The sequence below is a fragment of the Mus caroli genome, chromosome 2 (genome assembly GCF_900094665.2).
Source record: "Mus caroli chromosome 2, CAROLI_EIJ_v1.1, whole genome shotgun sequence".
NCBI classification, from domain to species: Eukaryota; Metazoa; Chordata; class Mammalia; order Rodentia; family Muridae; genus Mus; species Mus caroli.
In genome coordinates, this window is record NC_034571.1 from 74,047,487 (window position 1) to 74,070,890 (window position 23,404).

At 39.2% G+C, this 23,404-nt stretch overlaps 1 protein-coding gene and 1 pseudogene across 3 annotated transcripts in view; one reads left to right on the forward strand and one right to left on the reverse strand.

The window, feature by feature from the left end:
• The window catches only part of Cerkl (ceramide kinase like), a 109,445-nt gene that overhangs the window by 19,251 nt on the left and 66,790 nt on the right, over window positions 1-23,404 (reverse strand). For 2 of the 3 annotated variants that reach the window (XM_029474280.1, XM_021185209.1), the window contains exons 4-8: window positions 19,516-19,579; window positions 12,779-12,921; window positions 1,139-1,213; window positions 226-403; window positions 85-144 (exon numbers count right to left, since the gene is read on the reverse strand). In XM_029474280.1, coding sequence (XP_029330140.1) covers window positions 85-144; window positions 226-403; window positions 1,139-1,213; window positions 12,779-12,921; window positions 19,516-19,579 — 520 coding nt within the window. The remainder of the gene's footprint in view (window positions 1-84; window positions 145-225; window positions 404-1,138; window positions 1,214-12,778; window positions 12,922-19,515; window positions 19,580-23,404) is intronic. The other variant, XM_021185241.1, reaches the window with a different exon arrangement.
• LOC115030433 lies at window positions 6,205-6,305 on the forward strand (annotated as a pseudogene).

Sequence of the window (23,404 nt, forward strand, 5' to 3'; positions counted from 1 at the left end):
ACATGCATTTGTGCAGGCAAATCACTAGTACATGTTTTACTACAAATAAAGAGAAGATATCAACAATGCACAGCTTTTATTTACCTTTCTTGTTTATTCTGAGAACAACCTGCTAGTAAAAATGATATTTTGCAGTCCTCTGGCCTAAAATGAATACAATAAAATTTATCATTAATGGTCATTGGCATTGGGATATAGAATTGTTGCCATAGTAAAAACTCTTACTTAAGTTTGGCCAGTGCTTTGATTACAGCAAAGTCTCTCCGCTGACTGGGGCACATCCATCGGTATTTCTCTGCCAGAGCCAAGGTCCTTCCACCAAAGCCAAACATGGCTGAGAACCCAAAGCGAAGAAGCTTGCCAGCAGAGCTAAAGGTGCAGACATCCACTGACCGTATGTGACCTGGAACGGGGTATCGAGTCCATCAGTGAGAGGCCAAAACAGCAAACATCAGAGAGAATGTTTATTTACTTAAGAAATACTGCAAGGTACCATCCATCATTGCTCCTACCCTTGCTTTCTCTCTACTCTCTTTACTATAACAACTGTAAATGCCACTTATAACTTTTTCAGGTGATGAGCAAAGAAACTCAAAGCACTAAATCTTATAGCCTATATCAATGTCATATAAAATAAGATTAGGGTTCTGATGCTGATGTCGATGTACCTGTGAAACAGAGTTAATTTTAGTTTTGCATTCCATTTATCTGAACTTCCATGCTATCACATAGGATACTTTATGACCCATGGATGTGCCCTGGTAGTTTTCCTACTTTGATAATATGATCTTACACCTGAAGTCTTGGTACAATCAAACAATAGTGCAGAATACATATGCAAATAGTATGCATAGACTTTTCCCATTATGTTATAAAACTGATTTTTGAACATCGTTACAATATTTTTTCCATCAACATTATATAGTAAACCCTCATTCATTGTTCTTTTCAAAGCAAGTAGTTGAAATGAAAGGCAATTTAGCTAGAAGACACCTTGCCTTTGAGCTTTAGTCAAACATGTCTATACTTAGAGACAGAGAACTTACCACTCCTAGATAAGACTGACAGAAACACAATAGTTAGGTACGCAAATGAAAACTTCCCTATTCCACCTGGACGTCTCTAGGAGAATTCTTACCTAGTATAATATGCATGGTTGCAGTCACCACGTGAGGAGTTCCAAAGAGAGAATGTGCCAATGCATTAGTAGATCCTGCCAAAACAAATTAAAAACACGTATTAGCGGTAGAGTGTGTGTTTTAAATTACCATGTGCTCTGATTACACATAGCCACCACCCTGCAAGGTTCAGATGAAAATTAATGGAAGTTTATGACAGAAAAGTTGTTAAAGCATTAGACATGCCGCTTTCTATTCACAGCACAGATGCTTGTCAAATGTTTGCAGGATTGTCTGTTAAACTTCTAAGTGATTTAAACATTAGAAAATACCACAAAATGTTAGAAAATTGGACTGGGTATCTCAGCCCAGTAGTGCAGTATTCACTAGCATGTATAGAGCCTGTGTTCTCTCTCTGGAACCATAAGTTAGAGAATAGTTTATTGACTCATAACTATTTTGATCATGATATTGATATTATTCCCTCAAAACTACAATTATATAGAAACTTACCTCATTCAATTTTAATGAATAAACTTTTAGCTTCAACACAGAAATAAGAACTGACAGCAGAAAACGTCTGTGTTGATCAAAGACAACGGCATAGATATATAAATGAGAAAAATTCAGCCAATAATGGGAAAATACAATCACTTTAAACCCTGACAGGCATGTTCAAAGTATATTCTGTGAATCCCAGAAGTACACTCTCACTTCAAATCAGTGTCCTTTCTATGTCTGAGAGAAAAACTGCCCCATGTAAAGACAACATTTAACTCAATTGTCATCTAAAAGTGCGTGCACAAAACATAGTTTCTGATTCATAATCATTAGGGTAATTCAGAAAGACTCCGGGATTCCTCCGTCCACTCACTAAAGGGAAAAGCTCTCTAGTGAAGGCCCTGTGCTGCTATGTGTGACCAAACTCATACAGAGCCTGCTTCCAAAGAGCAAAGTAACAAGCCACCCCTCCTTTCCAGGTCAGTAAAAGCATTGGAAAGCATAGGAAGAGAATCAATTAGGCAACAGGTAGAAGTCAAGGTCAACCAAGAGCTGTGAAGGCATGGGTCTGTTGTGCTCTAGGTCCCAAGAGGAAAACCCATCCCCTGGATATGGTTAGAAAGTGGCATTTCTGTGCCATGTGTATGTGCTTCAAATATGTCCCTTGCAACTGTGTCCTTCAGTGTTCAGCTGCTGAAACACCTCAGCCACTACTACTAAGATGTCATTGAAATCATTATTATGTACTTTAATATTAAATAATAATAAACACATTTTAATTACTAACAATAAATAAGCATAGTTAAACCAGAACTCTCACAATGCAACAACAACAAAGTTCACCTTACCAACTGGCAAAGTAATTCTGACTGATTCACCAATCAAAACTAGGCAATGCTCTGACTCCAGTTACTTAAAAGACAGTCTTGGTCAAGAAGGAATGCAGCCACACTGTTTACTGAAAGGCATTCATAGAGAGCAGCACACTGAGATGAATCTCACTAACTCTATTCAAAATCCATCCTAGGAGTCCTGGCCAGAGCAGCTGGTAAGAGAACAAGATAAAGAAATTGGAAAAGAAGGAGTCAAATGTCACTGGTGATCACTTCTAAGAATCCACCAGAAAATGCTGACTTCTAACTGCTGCCCAATGCACCCTTTTTCCATTACTGGCCTGGAAAGGAGAGTTGGCTGCTTTTTGGAAGCAGGCTCTGTATGAGTTAAATGTCTTCATCACATAGGGCAGTTTTCTCTCAGACATAGAAAGGAAAACAAAGTGAGAGTGTACCTCTAGGACTCACAGAATGTATTTTGAACATGCCTATGAGTTAAAAGTGATATTGTAGTTTTCCATTATTGATTGAGTTTTTCTCATTTATATATCTATGGGTTTGTCTCTGCTCAACAGACATTTTTTGCTGTCAACTCCTATTTCTGTGTAGAAGTTAAAGGCTTATTCATTAAAATTGCATGGAGTAAGCTTCTATATAATTGCAGTTTTGAGGGAATAATGTAAATACCATGATCAAAATAGCTATGAGTCAAACCCAAAGACTTCAGTAAAGTTAATATGTGCATACAGTTTTTTATTTATTTACAGCAACCTGTCATAAATAAGTCAAGACAAGGAAACCATTTACCAACACTACCAAAGGTACTTAGGAGCAAACTTCACCGACAAAATACAGGATTTATAAACTTAAATGTATAAACATTGATGAAAGAGGTAAGATGGCAGAATTAAAACACATAGATATCTCGTGTTCACAAACTAGGAGAGTGCATACTGCTCTCATAGCTACACTACCCAAAGCAGACCCTGTCAAAGGATTCAGTGCAATCTCTATGAAAATTTACATGGTTTCTCATAGAAGCCAAAAACAACAACAACAACAACAACAAATCCTTCTTTGAAAAAAAAAAAAAAGACAGGACTCCAAGAAGCTACCACAATCTTGAAAGAGAAAAGCTGGTAGAGACAGCATATATCCTAACTTCAACATCTACTATAAAACTATTGTCATCAAAACAGAATGTTCCTGGCATTAAAAACAGGCATCACTAGAATATAATATCAGGACCCCAAATGAAAAACTACAGCACATATGGTAAACTGATAGTCCACACACATACAAAACCAAAATAGAAACAAAAGTAAGTCATAGTCACTAAAACTTGAGATTGGATGTCCATGAGTAGGAGAATGAAATTAGACCCTCCCATAACCTGTACACAAACCCAAATGCCAATGGATTGGATACGTCAGACATTCAGTGGGAGACAAGAGAAGGGGACAGCTCCACGCTGTTGCTCTAATTCCTAAAACACTGGACAAGAGCCAAAGTGTACATGGAGAATGATACTAACTTGAGATTGGATGTCCATGAGTAGGAGAATGAAATTAGACCTTCCCATAACCTGTACACAAACCCAAATGCCAATGGATTGGATACGTCAGACATTCAGTGGGAGACAAGAGAAGGGGACAGCTCCACGCTGTTGCTCTAATTCCTAAAACACTGGACAAGAGCCAAAGTGTACATGGAGAATGATACTAAAGTGACTGCCCAGCCCAAGAACGTCTCAGTGGAGTGGGGAATGACCAACAGAACTACAGAATGTTCACACAGGACAGTCCACAGTTGGAAAGTCTCACATCCAAAACACAGACACATGCCATTTGTGACGGCTATCCAGCCTGAGAAATGTGTTTTTAAGTGCCATTGTCACCACGCCAACATCAAAGAGCAGACCTCCAGAAACCTGGATGGTAAAGCCTCGTGCAGACCTAAACTGTGTGCCACTGCTCCTGGCTTCAAATCCAGGTCACTCATTACTGTTCTGCAGTACAGGTAACCCTGACAGGATGCTAAGTGTGTATCTACAGGTGTTTACATGGAGGAAATATGCAAAGAACGTTCTTAGGAACAGCAGTTTAAGATTCTTATCTACCCTGGGTGGGGCTTTCAGAAATGAAGTTGTTTAAATCAAGGCATGGGTATAAAGGCCTAGGAGAATACTGCATCCTGTTATTTTTATAAATGTTAAAATTCTATGCTATAGTAAATTTACAGGTTTTTTTTTCAGTATGAAATTAACTTTAGCTTACTGTAAGTTTATAAACTTTTAAAATTTTAAAACCTTCTGGCCATTTCCCTTTTATTGAAAGTAGATTTTTTTTCATACAATATATCCTGACTACAATATATCTTCTCTCCCTACTCCTCCCAGTTCCTTTCCACCTCCACTTCTGTTCAGATCCACTCCCTTTATGTCCATCATCAGAATAGAATTGACTTCTAAGAGATAACAACAAAATAAAATATAATAAGATAAAAGCAACATCAACGTTGAAGAAGGCAAACCAACAGAAGGGAGCGAGCCCAAGAGAAGTCACAATAATCCAGAGACCCACGCTCATTCACACATTCAGGAGTCCCATAAACATAATGAACTGAAAGCTATAGTATAGACACAGAGGACCTGGTATAGAGCTGTCAAGGCTCTGCACTTGCTGCTTCAGTCTCTGTGAGTTCATATGAGCCTTCCTTGGTTCAGTTGAGAGGGACTGACCTCCAATCCCTCTGGTGCTTACACTCTTTCAGCCTCCTCTGCCCAGGGGTTGGTTCCCTGAGCTCTGAGTGGAAGGGTTTGAAAGAAACATCTCATATATATATATATATATATATATATATATATATATATATTTATTTATTTGTTGTTGTTAAAAATTTAGGGAAAAAGGAGGGGCCGGGAGATAGCTCAGCTGTTAAAGTGCATACTACTTTTGCAGAAGATCCAAATCCAGTCCCCAGTCCTCATATCAGGCAACTCACAACTGCCTATAACTCTATCCTAGGGGCTCTGATGGCTTCTTCTAACCTCTCGAGTGCATACCCACTTACATAATCTCCCACATACATACATAATTAAAACATACATTTTTTTTTAAAAAGTCATTAACATACATGGTGGAGACGTGCCCAGTGTGAACATCATTAGCAAGCATCTCTGTCTTTCCCTTTAGCACCTTCACCTACTTTTCAATGGGCTTTACTGTCACCGCAGTGCCATCTTCTGGATCCTCCTTAGAGGACCTAGCTGGGGTCCCTGTTGGGGGAAGGGGCTTCTTTTCAGGAATATACTCATGGTGGGTGCTTTTTATTATTTCACCCTAAATTTGCTTGTCTAGATAATATACTACAAACATTCCTCTCTGTTGTGGAAACTACTTGATGTCTTGGGTCTATGGTTTCAAAATTTTCCCCAGAGCTCTGAGTTTTCTTGAGAATTCTTCTGTAGTATTCTTATCTCAATATATGTTTACTGGGTGACAAGGACATTTCAGCTTCATTATGAATGTATAGAACCATCACTGTATATGAGGTCTGTCTTTAACCAAAATGGGATTACTCTAAAGAATGACTACCTGTGCAAGGAACTCAAATCTATCTTTTAACTGACGTTACATTTGAATTTTTTTAAATGAGAAAATTTTATGACTAGTTATTTTACTAAAGAAGACATACATATGGCCAGTGGGACCATCACTAATCGAAGAAATACACTTTAAAATCTCAATAAGTGCTGTTTGGTAACAATATACCAATTGGGATGATACAGAGATGAAGAGCTTGACCCTTGAACAATGATGCCATGCAAATTCATGATGTATTCCACATCCTCACCAAAGCCATTCTACGAAGTCCACTACCATAACACAGATAAAAACACAGCAATAATAAAACTACAGACCTATTTTCCTGGAGAATATGGATAAAAATTCCTTGCAGAAACTAGCAAACAGAAACAAACAACATGGTATGAAGATCACATACTGTCAATAAATTTATTGTCTTGCAAGAATATAAGACCTGTCCAACATAGAAAACCAATAAGACAGTTGCATAACTGGACTCAAAGACAGGAATCACATGTTTGTAAGACTAAATGCCTCAAAATTGTTACAGGAACATACATGTAAAATAGTTTAAGAGATAGACATATGCATGGATTTTCTGAAGATGATTCTAATAACACAAGAAATAGCCTAAAACTTCATGGGCAGATTCTGTGAAACAAAAGCTTCTGTGTCACAGAGGACACAACCAGGATGAAAAAAAAACATCTACAGAGTCAGAGATAGTCTCTGACTGGTACCCAGCAGAAAGGGGATGAAGATCCACAATATATAAAGAGTTTCAAAAATTAAACACAAAACCCACATCATTGAATCAATGATAAACTGAGTAAACAGTTTCAAAAGAGAAAAATACTGATGTGCACTAGCTGCTTGGAGGTATCCATTGTCCTTAGTTATCAGCAAAATGCAAATTAAATCATGCTGGATTCTAGCTTATCCCATTCTGTGTGGCTATCACCAAGAAAACAAATGACAACCAACATTGCCTAATATGTGGAGAAAGAGAAACTCTTATTTACTGTTGGTAGGAATGGAAACTGGGGTAGTCACTTCAGAAGTCAACATGGAAATTTTCCAACAAACCTAACATAGCCCAAAGATTGTGAGACAAATACCACAGAGTTACTTGCGGATCCATGCTGACAGTAGCACTGCTCACAGTAATGAAAATGATAAATCAACCTATATATAGCCCCAACAGATAAATGGGTAAAGGAAATGTGCTGTACATATACAGTGGAGGTTATTTAGGCACCAGAATAAAACTGTGTAAAATGTGTGCACTTACACACACACACACACACACACACACACACACACACATACACACACACACACACCCCCCACACCACACACCCAACATGAGAGCAGAAAGTTGAGGGTAGTACTGTGACTAGCAGGGTGAGGAGACATAAGAGGGTAATGAAAGCTGTGTGTCAGGAACATATCTGCAAGTCCATGCTCATGTATCAATCTTCACAATAGCCAAGATTTAGGATCAGCTCCAATGCTCAGCAGATGAATGCATGAAGAAAGACACAGCCTATATTTACAATGGAATGCAACCTTTAAAATGATGACAACCCAGAGATTTGTGACAATGTGGACAAATTTGTAGGATAGTATGTCTGGTAAAATAAAGCAGGAATGGAGAAAGAAACACTGTAAAAGATCTCACTTATGCATGAAATCTGGGGGGAAAAAAAGCAAACAATATAAAAATAACTGAACTCACTGACACAGGGAGCAGGAAGCAGGGGCTCGGGTACCAGCCGTGGAAAGATGGGATGTGAGAGGATGTGCTGGCAGAAGGAGGCAGAATCCAAGTTAGAGAGACTAAGTGCAAGAGTTCCATTGTAAAGTGGAACTCAGTTAATGTGTAACCTACTTGAAAACTGCTAAGGGTAAAATTCCTTTTCTCATACACAAGGAAATGATAAATGTGTGGGGGAGTGCATATGATAATGAATCCAATTTAGTCATTCGAAGATGTCCACATATTCCAAACATGCTGTACATGTAACTATGAGCAGTTTTTAGTCAGTTTAAAAATAAGTGAGGAAAAGCCATTTGAATCAACTGATAGTACATTAACTTTAAAAAGACTCTTAGGTCCTACTGTAAATATCATGAATCAGCCTATAATTTTTAAGATGCCCAAGTGAATTTTACAGAGGAGTAGTCTACGAATAAGCAGTAGCATCCTTGCCTCCTTCCCAGGTTTTACCTCCAACTGGTTGGATGGAGAGAAAGGGGTGGGTGTGGGGATGGGGCACACAGATTGGAACTAGGAAACTTTCAACAAATTCTCAGTGTGACATTTTGAGCTCTTGGTCTGCAAATAGTAGCCTAGAAGCCTTTCCTCTGCATATCTCTGACTAGAACTCTCCGTGCTCTTTCAGAGCTTTTCTGCCTGTATATTGGCCACATGATTCATGATGCATCTGGAATTATCCAGAAGGAAAGCAAATCTTTTTGTCTTGCTGCATTCAATTTTACAGTCAAGGTTTCGAAAGGACATATGATTAGAGATGGTCCTTCAGGATTACTGATCGCAGTATCCCATGACATCATTTCCTCCATTCCTAGGGTGAGTTAGAAGAAGACTATAAAAGCATTCCCCATGAAAAAGTTTTAAGATGCATAACGTAACACTGTTATGCACAGTAGCTAAGGAGACACATCAAAGTACAGACTGCTTCATGAGTCTAAAATATGGTGAGTGGTCAAGCAAAGTCCTTTTGGAATGCTAGAAATCAGTGTGCTACTTTCATGACCTGCCAAGTTCTGCAACTGTCCTCCAATTTCACACAACTCCTCTGTCATAGGAAGCGTGACCAGAGGTCAGAAACGACTTATCACCTACTCATTAAAGCACACCTTGATCTTTGAATGAGAGTTTCGTTAGCACTCTGGAGTAAACCTGAAAGCTCAGGAGAAAGTACTTTCATAAATCATAAAGTACAAATCATAAATTTGAAGATAGTACTTTTCCCCTCTAGAAAACTGTACATGGGTTGAAAAGAAAAGTCCTCAATAGAGAAGACCATGCTGTTCACATAAATAGCAGAAGGTAAGCATTTTAATTTGCAAGAAAAGTTATTTTTTTAAATGTTACTAGTAACTTTGCCCACCTGCCCTTCACCCCCCCACACACACACACACATGCTGAAATGTGCTAAAAACAAAGAACTGGGGTGATCTGGGGTTGGGGATGCAGCATTTCATGGAAGAGAATGTGGAACCCTGTCTGATGAAGTATAAGGCAGCACCCATAGAATCCAACAGAAGCAGCGAATGAATGAATGAACGAATGAGTAAATAAATAAATAAGTGAAAAAAATTGTCCTTGAAAGTGCAAGCACTTCTGCAGAACAATTAAGTTAATTAACCAGACAGCATGAATATTCATAAGGCTGTTAATGTCTCCCACATCCAAGCAGATAAATGTGATGTAATGACTTCCTAGCCAAGCATGTCTAAAATTCTCATGAAAGCAGCACCTACACATGGGTTCTTTGCCTTAAATATCATAGAAATTAATGGTCCCTCGGCAATATTTTGCTCTCTTCAAATTAATTGGAAAGCATGAAATTTATTTATGCAAACTCTATAGGAATATATAGTTCCGAGCCATCAGCGTGTGGATTACGTCTTGTTTTACAACAACGGGATTGCTTTTTTTTTTTTTTTTATTTTTAATGTCCTCTCCAGCTTTCCTTGCTAAGTTCCCAACCCCCTTCCCTTCTAATCAGACTCTGTTTGTATAGTTCCTTAGCACTGGTTACCATAGCAACAAGCACCATTCCTAATGGCCAGCAGTTCAAATACAGGCTTTCCCACATCTGATACATTTGAGTCTGAGGATAATTCAGAGGCTTAGTCTGTTGGCTCAGTGGAGTAATTTACTAAACACTCTCCCTCTGGGTGTCTCTCTCCAGGAGGCAAATGGCTTCAAAGGCAGATTGTCTCCTCATGGGCAGCTTGGAAACTTCCTGCCTAGCTCTTGTTCCCATTCTTCATCAAAAGCCCTGACTAGGCATAGCATCCTTATATTAAACAGCCCACACAAGACTGTCCTTTCCTATTAGACAGAATTAGCAAGCTGCAACTCCTATCCAACTACCAGAGTTTGGCAGCCTGCTGCATCTTCAAAGCAAAAAGATGACAATGCCATTCCTGGAAATAGCCCCTGAAAACCAGAATATTTTCAAATGTGAAATGTGCTTTGAAATTAAGCAGGACTGGGGACAGGGATCCTCAATGCCTCAACATTATGCCATTGTAAAAAAACTGGTTACATATTACAGACATGAGCATAATGGCCAATTTTTATAACTAGCTCCCCTCCATGTCAGATGCACACTTCTTAGAAGATGCCCTTTCCATTTCTGAGCTATGGTGGTTAGTGAATGACCTCAGAGATTCAAGCGCTAATGAGAAGAACAGCAGCCTGGGCACATACACTGCTGGGAAGCTCCCACCAGCCACAGGCAGAACTACTGAAATGACACTGAGGGTCAAGAAATAAATTCGGATGAAGCAATCATCCAAATTGCATCTCTTCCCCTACCTCCTTTAGTCAAGGTCATTTATTATCTTCTTCAAAACCATTGTTTTTTGTAAGTATCTTAAATTGTTAAGGCGTATTCTAATCTCTCCCTGTTTAAATTATCGATTTTGTGAAAGACTTTATACTTCACAAAGGTATTTGGATCCCTTTCTGTTTTTTTTTTCTTTAATGATATCTTTATAAGAAGCTACTGAATAACATATACACTTGCAAAATTACAAATATGCTTTACAATAATAAAAGCTAGTCTCTTCCAGAACCATTCACGTTAAGTACATAAGAACAACTACCTCTCTAATAGCAAAATGCATAGTACAGATAAGTCTAAATGTGTGGCATGATATGGTTATCAAATGCACAGTGGATTCTCTTTAATCACACACTTTTTTGTTTTCATACAAAAAAATATTTTTCCTGTTTTTGTCTTAACAGTTTTGTACAGTGATTTCTGTGTTGGTTAGTTTTATATCAACTTGACATAAGCCAGAGTCATTTGGGGAGAGGGAATGTCAATTGAGAAAGTACCCTACCAGATTGGCCTGTGGGCATCTTCTTGGTTGATGATTGCAATTCACTGTGTGTAGTGTAACTACTGGGCAGGTGGTCTGGATGCCATGACAAAGTAGACTGCGTAAGCTGTGAAGAGCAGCATTCCTTTATGGCCTCTGGGTTCTTTCCTCAAGTTCCTGCCCTGACTTCTCTTCATACTGTAATTAATACAAGCTGGAAAATGAAACAAGCCCTTTCTATCGTCATGGTGCTTTACCGCAGCGATATAAACTCTTAACTTCTTTAAAATGAAAAATAAAGTAATAAATTCCCTCTATTATTGCTTAGTGGGTTGAGTGAATTCTATACATAATAAAATTTTCTTTTCTAAATCATAACCTTTCTCCATTTCCATGGCTCTGACCTCTGCTTTCTCCCAACCTTTTCCACAAGTAATCCTGTACCCTGCATCAAACCCTGCCTAGATTAGATGGAATGGTTCCCCTGATCTGAAATACCCCACAGTTCTCTCCTGAGTCTCAGGTAAAACTCAGACTGCTTTCCATGGCATGCATGCAGGACTGTCCACCAGCTGGCCTACAGTGACACCATCATCTCCCATTAATGGCTCCCGGGGTACCCCTATGCTTTTTTGTTTGTTTGTTTAATTTGTGCATGCTATGGTGGAACCTACATTTTAGGTGTTACTTACTCAATATATGTTCTGTATACACACAAAACAGCATTATTGCTGTACTAAGGCACTGGGGATATGCCTGGCATAAGAGATAAAGAGCCATGAGCAAGATTGCCCTCCAGGACCTGGGTTCTCTATCCAGGCAGAAGGAATCTTCTGGCTCTCTAGGTTTTCTGTTGATAGTACAACTAGCTGGGTCCCATGTTTTACCTCCGAGATGTTGTAAATACCATGTTCAGAGCAGCCATGTTTTCAAACTTCCTCTCTGGTACTAGAGGTCATTAGATTCTTTTCATAGTGAAATAAAAATTCTACTGATAATTGCTAAAAGTGTCTATAGACCCTTTATACACATCAAACTTCATAGTACAATAATCTTGCAACAGAGTGGATATTATACATTATTCTCCTGATGGAGATTAGAAAAAAATGAGGTTCCAAAGGTTAAATGGTTTGTCCCAAGTGTCACATGTGCTTGTGGAAGGAAATGCTAGGAGATACATGAGGCTACTTCAGAGCCAACGTGGCCTACTTGACTCAGGCTATGCGATGTATATTAGAAAATGGGATGAAGGACAAGAGCACTGTACAGATTTGGTTTTGTTAACATGCAAACTAGAAGAAGAAACCTCACTTGAAAGATATCTCCATATCACACTGGCCTGTAGGCAAGTCTGTGGGATAAGAAGTATTTTTTTCTCACTAATCACCAATATGGGAAAGTCCAGCCCACTGTGGGTGGTGCCACGCCTGAGATGATGGTAGCTGAGAAAGCCATGGGGAACAATTAGTAAGCAGCACCCTTCCATGGCCTCTGCTCCAGTTCTTGCCTTGGCTTCCTCGCCATGATGGATTGAAAGCTGTAAGACAGAATAAGCTCTCTTCTCCACAGCTTAGTTTCAGTCATGGTGTTGGTCACAGTGATAGAAAGCGAACTAGGACAGGAGCGGTTGAAGGAATCTGTGACTACGCCTTGCCTGCTGGAATTAAGCCAAGTGGAAGCTCTGCTCCAACGAGAGTCGGGATGCAGTCCATCTCCACTCCAGCGTTCTTCTGAGCTCTGAGGAGCAAAGCACGGGCGGCTTCACTCGCAGATCCATCTCCACCTACACAGACAACACTACAAACAAGGAAGCGAGCAGAGCAGAGGGAAGCAGGATTAGCTGGCATTCATGAGATCTAGAATCTAAAACATTTTCTAGCCTCACGTACATAGTGCATGTGTCTGTGTAGCAGATACAATCATTCAAAATAGCTTCAAACATTTAGTTTGAGACAATGGCTGAGAAAACACAGCACCGCACAGGTCCACACGCTTTTTAAAACCAGAATCTTCCACAGTTCTCCATAGACAAAGTAGTTTGAGTGTCAGGGTATTTAACAAGTGAAAATTCTAACTTTAATACAACCAGCATTTGGTTGTTAACATTCAACAGCATGCCACTTCCAGTTTTTTAACCTTATCTGTTTGCTTTTAATTTTTTCCATGAGAGCCTCTATGTTTCATGAACTCTGTTAAAAACCTTAACCATAACTATGTATGTACATGCTGATGTCTATAGGTGATCTGAAAAGATCGTGTAAACTCTTCCCGCCAAAAAAAAAAAAAATTGGTTTAGCTGAAAAGAGTTGATTCTTGTGTAACATACGATTGCAGCACATGACTACAAGTGGCACCATCATAGATATATAAAGTCATACATCATAGATATATAACTCATTATTAGGGTTAGAGACGTCCTTCTAGTGAGTATTCTGCTCTTGTAGTTTGTCAAAGACCCTCACTCACACAAAGACCACAGAGACCACCATTGTTGCAAAACACATGAGGATTTTAGTTATCCAACACGTTGGGAAACCCCTTCTCAGCACGCAGGCCAGAGGAGAGACCCAGAACAAAGAAAGAACACACTTTTTATACCTTTGTAAGGGCCGGATATAGGCACCAGGGTAGTTTGGCTTATTTTAATAGGTGTAGCCAATAACCTTTTTAGACATTGGTTGGTTTGTATAGGGTGATTTTCATTTTGTCTGTCTTTGAGGTTTTTAGTGTGAGGCTGGGCAGGGGAATTGTTAGTCTTGTTTTGGAAGCTTAGTAATTTTGACCCTTAAAAACTATGTTTCTATATTTGTTTAGTCAGCCAGCTTTTAATCTGACTCCGTACTTGTCCTGCTAGAACAGTTTTGAAAGTTCTTTTGAAGGAGGAAGGTACTGGGTGGTCTTGAATTTATTTTGGATATTACACTGCCAGATAAATAAATAAATAATCTTTGAAATTTTGTTATGAAAATTTTCTGAAACAAATCCAAATGGTATCTGTAACAATAAAGTAACAGTGATATATGTGTGTGAATATACTGAATATATATAATATAGTGAGTATATATTCACAATACAGTGGATATATCACTGTTCTTAGTACTCTCCAGGTATCAACTTATTTACGTGATACCTGCAGACAATAGATATTGATAGCATCCATTCCATTTACAGATCAGGAAGCTAACTCGGGTTTAGAAAGAGTAAGTAGCTTTCCAATGGTTACCCACTAAGGAGTGTCTATACTATCATTCAATATATCATTCTCCATCCTATATATGAAATCCAAAGAATGTAGCCTCATTGGAGTTGTATTACCTTGAAAATCAATTCTAACTAGTAACTTCAACATGAAACTGAACAAATTAGAAAGGAATATACCGATTATGTCAACAACTGCTAGGTCACTATTCATTTTCATTGTCTACTTGAGTGGACTTAGAATCTGCATGGAAACACACCTCTGGGGAGTCTGCAAGTATATGTCTAGAAAAGATTCACTGAGAAGGAAAGTTGTTGACCTTGGGCAGCACCATCCTACAGGCTATCTTCCTAGACTAAATACAAACAAGAGAAAGTTAGCTGAATACCAGCATTCATGTTCTCTGTGTCCTGTCTATGGAAACAATGTATCCAGCCGCCTCACAGCTGTGCTGCCCTGCCTTCCTGCCACGAAGAGAAGACTACACCTGCTTCAAACTGTGAGCCAAATCACACCCTTCCTTCCGTAAGCTGTTTTCCCCCCAGAAATAAAAAATCAAGTATTTTGTCACAGCAGAGAGAAAAATCCTAGTCCAACTCTTGTGATTACATTCAGGTATGTGACAGGAGCCCAAGGACTGTATTTAATATAAGAACATCAGGAAATGGTATACTATAAGAAAAGAAAAAAATCATTCTTTTGTAATAAGTTTACTTTATACTGAAGTTACTTGAATTATTCCTTTGCATCTGCTAACTCTTGCTGTTCTCAGAGCAAGTAAACTTTGCCCTTGGCCTCAGTAGAATGATTCTTTCTAGAAAAGTGGAGTTAGGGGGTATGTTATTTGTTTCTCTAAAAGAGTAATGACGGGGGTGGAGAGATGGCTCAGCGGTTAAGAGCACTGATTGCTCTTCCAGGGGTCCTGAGTTCAATTCCCAGCAACCACATGATGGCTCACAACCATCTGTAATGGGATCCGATGCCCACTCTTCTGGTGTGTCTCAAGACAGCTCTAGGGTACGCATATAAATAAAAGTAAATAAATAATATGTTTTTAAAAAAAGAATAATGACAAAGGTCTAAAGGGACTGTTTTCTTATCAATCACAACCAATATTAACTTTGAAATGTTGAATGTCAGGTCGTTTTTCTGAGTTTGGCTTAAAACAGCAGTAGTAATTAATACAGATACCAAGGTCAAACTGAAAAAAATGTCAATGTTAGCCAAGTACCACCTACAGTATATTTTGTATATCAAGTACTATGATCAAAAGAAACAAGTTGTGCAATCCAGGAAATTAAAAGTCCAAAGGAAAAGCAAAGGCTACTATACTGACAACATAAACACTTAAGAACTGGTTTAACGGTGTTCACCTTACAGTGAGTGCAACTCCCACTTTGAGTTTTGAGCCTGCACAGCCCTTTTCTTTGCTATTCTATAGCATAAATAGGAGAAATGTGGAACCTGAACCTCCCTCAGATTTGAGCCATGGATCCCACACTGTTTGCTCGAACACACTGTAGTGGGACACCAGCTGTCATGAGTGTTGATCTGCTGTTTCTCTTGGCTTTTGAAATATGTCACAATGTGTCTTCCTAGAGGCATATGGGACTCCTGTTTTAAAACTCTAAAATCTTAGGAAATAGTATTTCTTAAACATCATCTACCAAGCTGTTTTTACTTTGCTGACTAAGCCACACTGAATCTTTTTTGGATTGTAGCTTCTCAGACTTCTGTCTAGAAGCCATGAAAACTTACTAACCACATCCAATCAACAGCTTCACTGCAGTCAAACAGAGATGCCCTAGACTAAGCTCCTGAAGGAAAGAGATCCCACTCCTTATCAAAATGAAATGCTGGGTTAGGCCTCGTCCCATCTTTAAATCTTTTTTTGGGGAGGAAGGGGCTTGACACAGGATTTCTCTGTATAGCCCTGGCTGTCCTGGAACTCACTTTGTAGACCAGGCTGGCCTTGAACTCCGCCTGCCTCTGCCTCCCGAGTGCTGGGATTAAAGGCGTGCGCCACCACACCCAGCTCCCATCTTTAAATCTTTTGTGCCAATTTTTTTCAAAAATACTCCTGTGGCCGTTCTTTTGAATAGGTTCAGTGCAGGACATTTGGGGTCTGAGCAATTCTTGTTAAGAGACTTGATTGGTGTTTAGTAAAAGAATCTTTCCAGTATTTCTCACAGCAGTCTATGTGCTTCTGAGTGAGGGGAATTATGATCACCTTTTAATTGATGACTCCAACCACACCAGCTCTGATTAGGAAAGCTGAACTCATCAAAATAAGGGAATTATTTAAATATTTAGAACATATATGACTTTTAAAACTATTACATACCCAAAGTAAATCAGTATACCATAAAATCAGGCAAGTTGAGGCACTCACTTAGTTCATACAACAGGATAATTTGGTTTAATAATGTGTAATAACTAAAAGCTCAATGTACCTTTTAATATCACAGTACAAAATAATTTCTACATGGCAAATAAGTTAAAATATCAGTATGTTCAGGTAAAGGGAAAATACTCACTCAGCATTTGAACAATCTTGCTTCTTTCTGTAGAGGCTCTCTAAGCTCCCTATACTGGTAGAATTACCACGAGGAAATACTGACAGGTACCGCATTCAGCAGAGAATCTGATGACACCAGTGAGTAATTTCAGGTTTCACATCTTATTCAGTTACCATAACTAACCAGGGTCCAAAGCAAAGACTTAAGACCGTGTCATGATCTTCTTACTCCTGTAGCTTGGGCCTGTGTGCCACACTAAGTTACTCAGCATTTCACATGACTTTCCCAATCTTAGTTTTTGAATGAACTCTTCCAAGATAACATTCTTTAACTGTAGCTTATTTATCCTTCTGTCCATCTCAAGGTATGAGATTATAAAGTGATTGCCACTCTTGTGAGTGATTAGTCCTCTTGTGACTAATGCTTATATAGTATAACCATCTAGATTTATTCGCTTCTGTTTTACAGTCTAAACCTTATGCCTCCTTAGGCACTACTTTCTTTTCTTTTTTTTTTTTTTTCTACAATTCAGTGCTTTCTCTGATGGCAGCACTTCCTTCATGCATTGGAAGCATTAAAGCTTCCTTTTTCCTTTGGGGTAATGAAGATCAACCACCTTTCCATACCTCACAGGTTCAGTGGTCTTTTCTTGCCTCTTCCCATCACATTGTGGCGAAATCATACACACCTTGCCTTTTTAAGCTCTCAGATAGCAAGTATTACATAAATACCCTCTCCATAGTAATATGTTTTCATCATATATGATAATCCACTACATTTGCAAATCAATTCTGCATCTCATTTGACTTGTTCCGACTATTCAAATGCCAGTGAGCAATTTCAGCACACTCCAGCAATGCACCGGAAACAAACAAGTTTCCAATGCTTTTATGAATGTCTATGACACCTGCTTCTGGGACTGCAACCACCTGGTGTCTGCCACCATGTGTAGTGTCACCACATAGCTGTGATTCTCCAGCCAGCTGAACATTGACTTGTACACACATGGGCCATGAACATGGTGCTCTTCCCATGCCTACAGTTCTTCACTGCAGCCTGGACAGTCAGCAATACAGTGACCCTGACAGTGTCCAAGCTCATACAACAGATTTTTGATGCCAAGAACATGATGACTACCTGTGACCCATGCCAAGGCCACTGTCTGACTATGACCATCTTCTTGCAGGGCTCCATGTTCATGAAGGAGGTAGACATGCAGATGCTGGCCATCTAGAACAAGAATGGCAGCTGCTTTGTGGAGTGGATGCCCAACAACAACAAGGTACCCATGTTCAACGTCCTGCCATGGGGCCTGAAGGTGGTCTCTGTCTTCATTGGCCACAGTCCTGCGTATCTAGATGCACTACTCAAGCACATCTCAGAGCAGTTCTTGGCCCTATTCCAGTACAAGGCCTTCCTGCACTGGATTGCCGGAGAGGGCATTGGTGAGATGTAGTTCACTGAGGCCAAGAGTAGCATAAACTACCTGTAGTTCTAACATCAGAAGTACCAGGATGCCAATGTCAAAGACAAAGAAGAGAGTTTTGAAGATGACAATGAAGAAGAGATCAACAATTAGGGGACTCAATGGTATACACCTATTCTTTACTAGCCCCGATGGTAGAGGAACGGTGCCCTTGTCTAAGCATGTCACAGGTCCCTCGAAAACCAAACCTACTGCTGTGTTCCTCAGGTTACCTGGGACAGTGTTTTCCTTTAAGAGGGAAGTGACAGTCCCACCAGACCAGAGAGATTTTGTACTGAAACCCTTGAAAGCACAGTAGGGGGCTGTACAGGCCTCAAGAAAGCAACCACCCTCCTTTAAGTGCCCAGCCATCAGTTTGCGCTGGGGAGTTAGAATAAGGATTTGTTTTTCATCCTTAGTAATACAAACTAAAGCTACATAATGTTGCCTTAATTGAATATGCAATATAGAAGTCTGTGATAACCATTCATAAGAAAATGCTAAACCTGTAAAAAAAAAAAAACTTATCTAGTTAGTCAATAAATTCTGAGATAATTAAAGCCAGCATCTTTTATTCATTCAGAAATAGATATGTTGTTAAAAAATATCTACCATAATCAGTCACAGCAAAATTCACTACCAGATAGCTATTAAGCTGTCAGTAAATTTGCAAAAGACAACCATAACATCCTTATGCCATATGATGAATATCATATCGTTCATCAGTGTTCTTCTTTTTTTTTTTTTTTTTTTTTTTTTGGTTTTTTGGGACAGGGTTTTTTTGTATAGCCCTGGCTATCCTGGAACTCACTTTGTAGACCAGGCTGGCCTCGAACTCAGAAATCCGCCTGCCTCTGCCTCCCAAGTGCTGGGATTAAAGGCGTGCGCCACCACCGCCCGGCCCATCAGTGTTCTTCTTATACTCACATGGCCAAACCCAAACACTAAGGATTATAAGTGCAAATATATGCATGTTAAGTATAGGGTGGTGCACTGTGGTTTCTCGATATTTATAATTACATTTCTCTTTTTGATTATCTATGCCAGATCCTGAGGGATGGAAGACTGATATATCACCATTAATTATCAGTACATAAATATCAACAAACAGAGCCTGAAAAATTTCCGTCCCAAGTAAGTGATTAAAAGCTAACAATACTTTTACTAAAATAATTTTTATAGACATGAAAACCACTAATATTACCTACCCATCAAATCCTCGGAGTTCACATTCATCAAGCAGGGACAGGGCATGCCCTTCATATTCTGTTACTATTAAAAAAATACACACAAAAATGAGTATTTAAAATAATAACCTATAGTTTTGCAGCTTGGTTTGGCAAAATATTATCATCAGTCATAAAACAGCATTTATTCTCAAATATTTGAATCATAGGAAAGAGGATTCATTGTTCATTGTCTGGTGTGTTTTATAGCTTTATGTAAAAGAAGACCACAGAGTTGTTTCAACCATGTAAGTCATTTAGGGATATTCAACACAGTGTTTAGGGGTTTTATCTTAGTGCCTGTCTGTTTAGTTTTCCCAAAATAAGACACTCAGAAGCTTGGGAACAGGAGTATTTTGAAAATACAGCATATTTGCTGGCATTGAACAGTCCATGTTAAATCACTTTGGCAACCTTACATGAATAAATTAGTCAAAAGGTTAGTAAAAGATTTCCATGGCAGAAGAATATGAATCTGGAGCTGTTAGACTGAAGAAGAAGAAAAAAAAGAAGAGAGAAAGAGAAGAGAAGAGAAGAGAAGAGAAGAGAAGAGAAGAGAAGAGAAGAAAAGAAAAGAAAAGAAAAGAAAAGAAAAGAAAAGAAAAGAAAAGAAAAGAAAAGAAAAGGAAGGGAAGAAGGGAGGGGGAGGGAGGGAGATAGGAAGGAAGGAAGGAAGGAAGGAAGGAAGGAAGGAAGGAAGGAAGGAAGGAAGGAAGGAAGGAAGGAAGGGAGAGAGGAGAAGCTGGTTGTGAAAAATAGAGTATTGCCATCCAGATGATAAGAAACACAAGGGAGGCCAATGTACCAGACCAGAGCCCAGGTCCACAGAGAAAATGAGTCTGTCACAGCACAGCTCTGTCACCACAGTTGCTAATATCCCATGCAGCACTGAAAATGTTGGCTAAGGCAGGCTGAGTGGGCTCAATGCAGATGGCACAGAGCATCCCAAGCACGTTTAGCATTTTCTGGGGCATCCCTGCCAGAAGAGGCAACCCAGCTGTATCCACCCATCAAAGATTTCTGCTGACTGACATGACACTGCAGATGGATTTTTTGTGTAAGAATGCGCATCGTTATATGCAAGATTACATTAATCTTTCATGCCTGTCTGTCCCTGGTGCCAGTACAGTTCAAGCTTTTTCTATGATGTTTTTGGATATTGTTAAAAATTATTATTCTTGGTGTCTGAGAGGATCTAGCACTGTTACGTTGTCATTCTCCCCAAGCTTACACACCAGAACAAAACCCTTATTAAGTTCCAATCAAACGGGAAAATATAAGACAATTCAAGATATCAATATTCATAAATTTGCAAGGTTGCATTATCATAAAAGATTGTGCTGATAATTCATTTACAACTATGCACATTTAACCATTTACTACCTTTCAATGCAATGTAATAAGCATTGCTACACAGACACGTTAAGTTCATCAGGGCTGTTATAAGAAACACATAAGCTACAAAGCAAGCTTTCACATCTGAGTTGTATACCAAAGCTTACTTTTGAAAATAATGTAAATACTAACTTCACTTTCAAGTTATGCTTTGTTGATTTTTTGTTTGTTTGTTTTGTTTTTTGTTTTTCAAGACAGGGTTTCTCTGTGTAGCCCTGGCTGTCCTGGAACTCACACTGTAGACCGGGCTGGCCTCAAACTCAGAAATCCGCCTGCCTCTGCCTCCCGAGTACTGGGATTAAAGGCGTGCGCCACCACACCCGACTCCAATTTTTTTATTTAAGTAAGAGCTAAACTAGTCTAATTTTTCTTTAATATCTCAAATGGAATTTGACTATACACTATAACATGTCTAAGCACAGAAGTCTTTCTAAAATTCTTTTTTATTTTATGTACATTGGTGTTTTGCCTACAAGTGTGCCTGTATAAGGGTGCAGAATTCTCTGGAATTGAAGTTGTAAACAAACTGTCAGCTGCCATATGGGTGTTGGGAATTGAACCCAGAACCTCTGAAAGAAAAACCAGTGCTCTCAACCACAGAGCCATCTCTCCAGCCCTGAGCACAACAGTCTTAACGGATATTGAATAAACTAAAAAATAAATCACATTTTTTCCTGAAAAAAAAAAACATAGTAAAAATGTTAAAGAAATGACTAAGAAATCCACGTGTATAAAATGTTTTAACAAGGTGAATAAAATTAATGGCCCCTGGAGATATGTAACATATTCAGTGAAAAATATGATGAAATAGTAAAAGGTGATCATAAAGAAAAGGGTAAACTGTGGTTTATATAACTATGTAAAGTAGGGAGAATCAAAACAAGACCGGCTATTAGAGGCCCTAGAATCAGACAGAGCCTCGGTCATCCCTTCACAAAAAATCACGGAGAGAGATGCTGAACAGTTTCTTTAACTATGATACTGCTTTCTTATCCTAAGGTATCCATGTACGAGAGATTTAAGCGTCTATAATTTCCTGTTCTTTTATTTCAGTGCTCCTCCACTTCAGCATAAATGTTATGAGCTTAGGGAACTAAGTCTCGGGCAAACAATCTCTTGAGGTTAATACTAAATGTCCATAATGAATTTGTAACAAAATCAAATGTACCTTTCATAACTTGTGTCCTTACCACTCACATATACTTTATGACTGAATTTCTTCAGAGAGCCTAGTTTTCTGCTGGGTGAAATAAGGAATGAGAAATCTACAAAAGTAGAGCCGCACCCAGAACAAAGGAGAAATAACACAGGCACAGGCACCTAAAGCCAAAGGCACAACCCCATCCATCCAAAGAAGGCCCATGACCTCACAAGAGCTCTTTTTCTGAGTAAGTCCCGTTCTTTCAGGAGGCAGAATTATCTGGTGACTAGGCATCCCCAGGGGCCCTGAGCTGACAGTGATCGTGGCTATGTTCTGAAAAGCTTCTTTATACCACAATGATGATAATTACCATGAGCAGGTCTAACACCTCTGTCAAAGCAAAGGGTGACTGGAGATTAAAGTACCTGTTGTGAATGCACAGAAGGGCACAGACTTATGACTCGACACACCAGAGAGAGTGCATTGGTTTTGTATCATTATAAGGGACAACATTAGCTACAGTAGATAACAATTGTAAGAAGCTAACTGTCAGCTCTCATCTTCTCTGCACCATGCATTTCATAACTAGCACAAAAACTATTCAGTCGGTAAGACAGGAGAAGTTGTGATGCCAACAGTGCTCCTGATCAGCAAGCTGTATGGCCTTGGGCTGGATCAACTGATACATAAGTAGGCGCAAAGGGAGTACCTTTTCTTGTGTGCACAAGGCATTGAGACTGCACTCAAGGGTCAACACGGTTCAGTGACATGATGCTTTGCCTTTAACATAGGATCCCAAGCTAAGGTTCCTTCCTACAACTCGCTACCTGAACTCTCTTCAACCCCACCCTACCAGGGAAAATGGAACTCTCTGGGCTTGAGATTATTTTCTCTGACTTCACTTTCTTCTCATTCTATACATTATCCTCTCACCCAATGACCTCTCCAAACGCTAGCATCTTTAATGGTATAAACTTTAATACAATTTTATTATTATTATTTTATTTTGAGACTGAGAGGGAGAAGAAACATGTGATGTGTCATCCTGGACTTAACATTCATTCTCTTCTTTGACTGCTGGGTCAATCTATGATTAGAGTACATATCTGTTTCTCCTCAGCATTTCCAGGAGCCTCCCTCTTGTTACATAAGATCCTACATTGGTGGAAGTAAGGGCTTGACGAGCTACAGTTTTAACTAAAACATTCCAAAAAGTGCTGATTTATATTTGGAAGTGGTTGGAGATTCAGCACAAATCAAAGTTAACCGGTGTGGTGGTTTGTATATCCTTGGACCAGGGAGTGGCACCATCTGAAGGTGTGGCCTTGTTGGAAT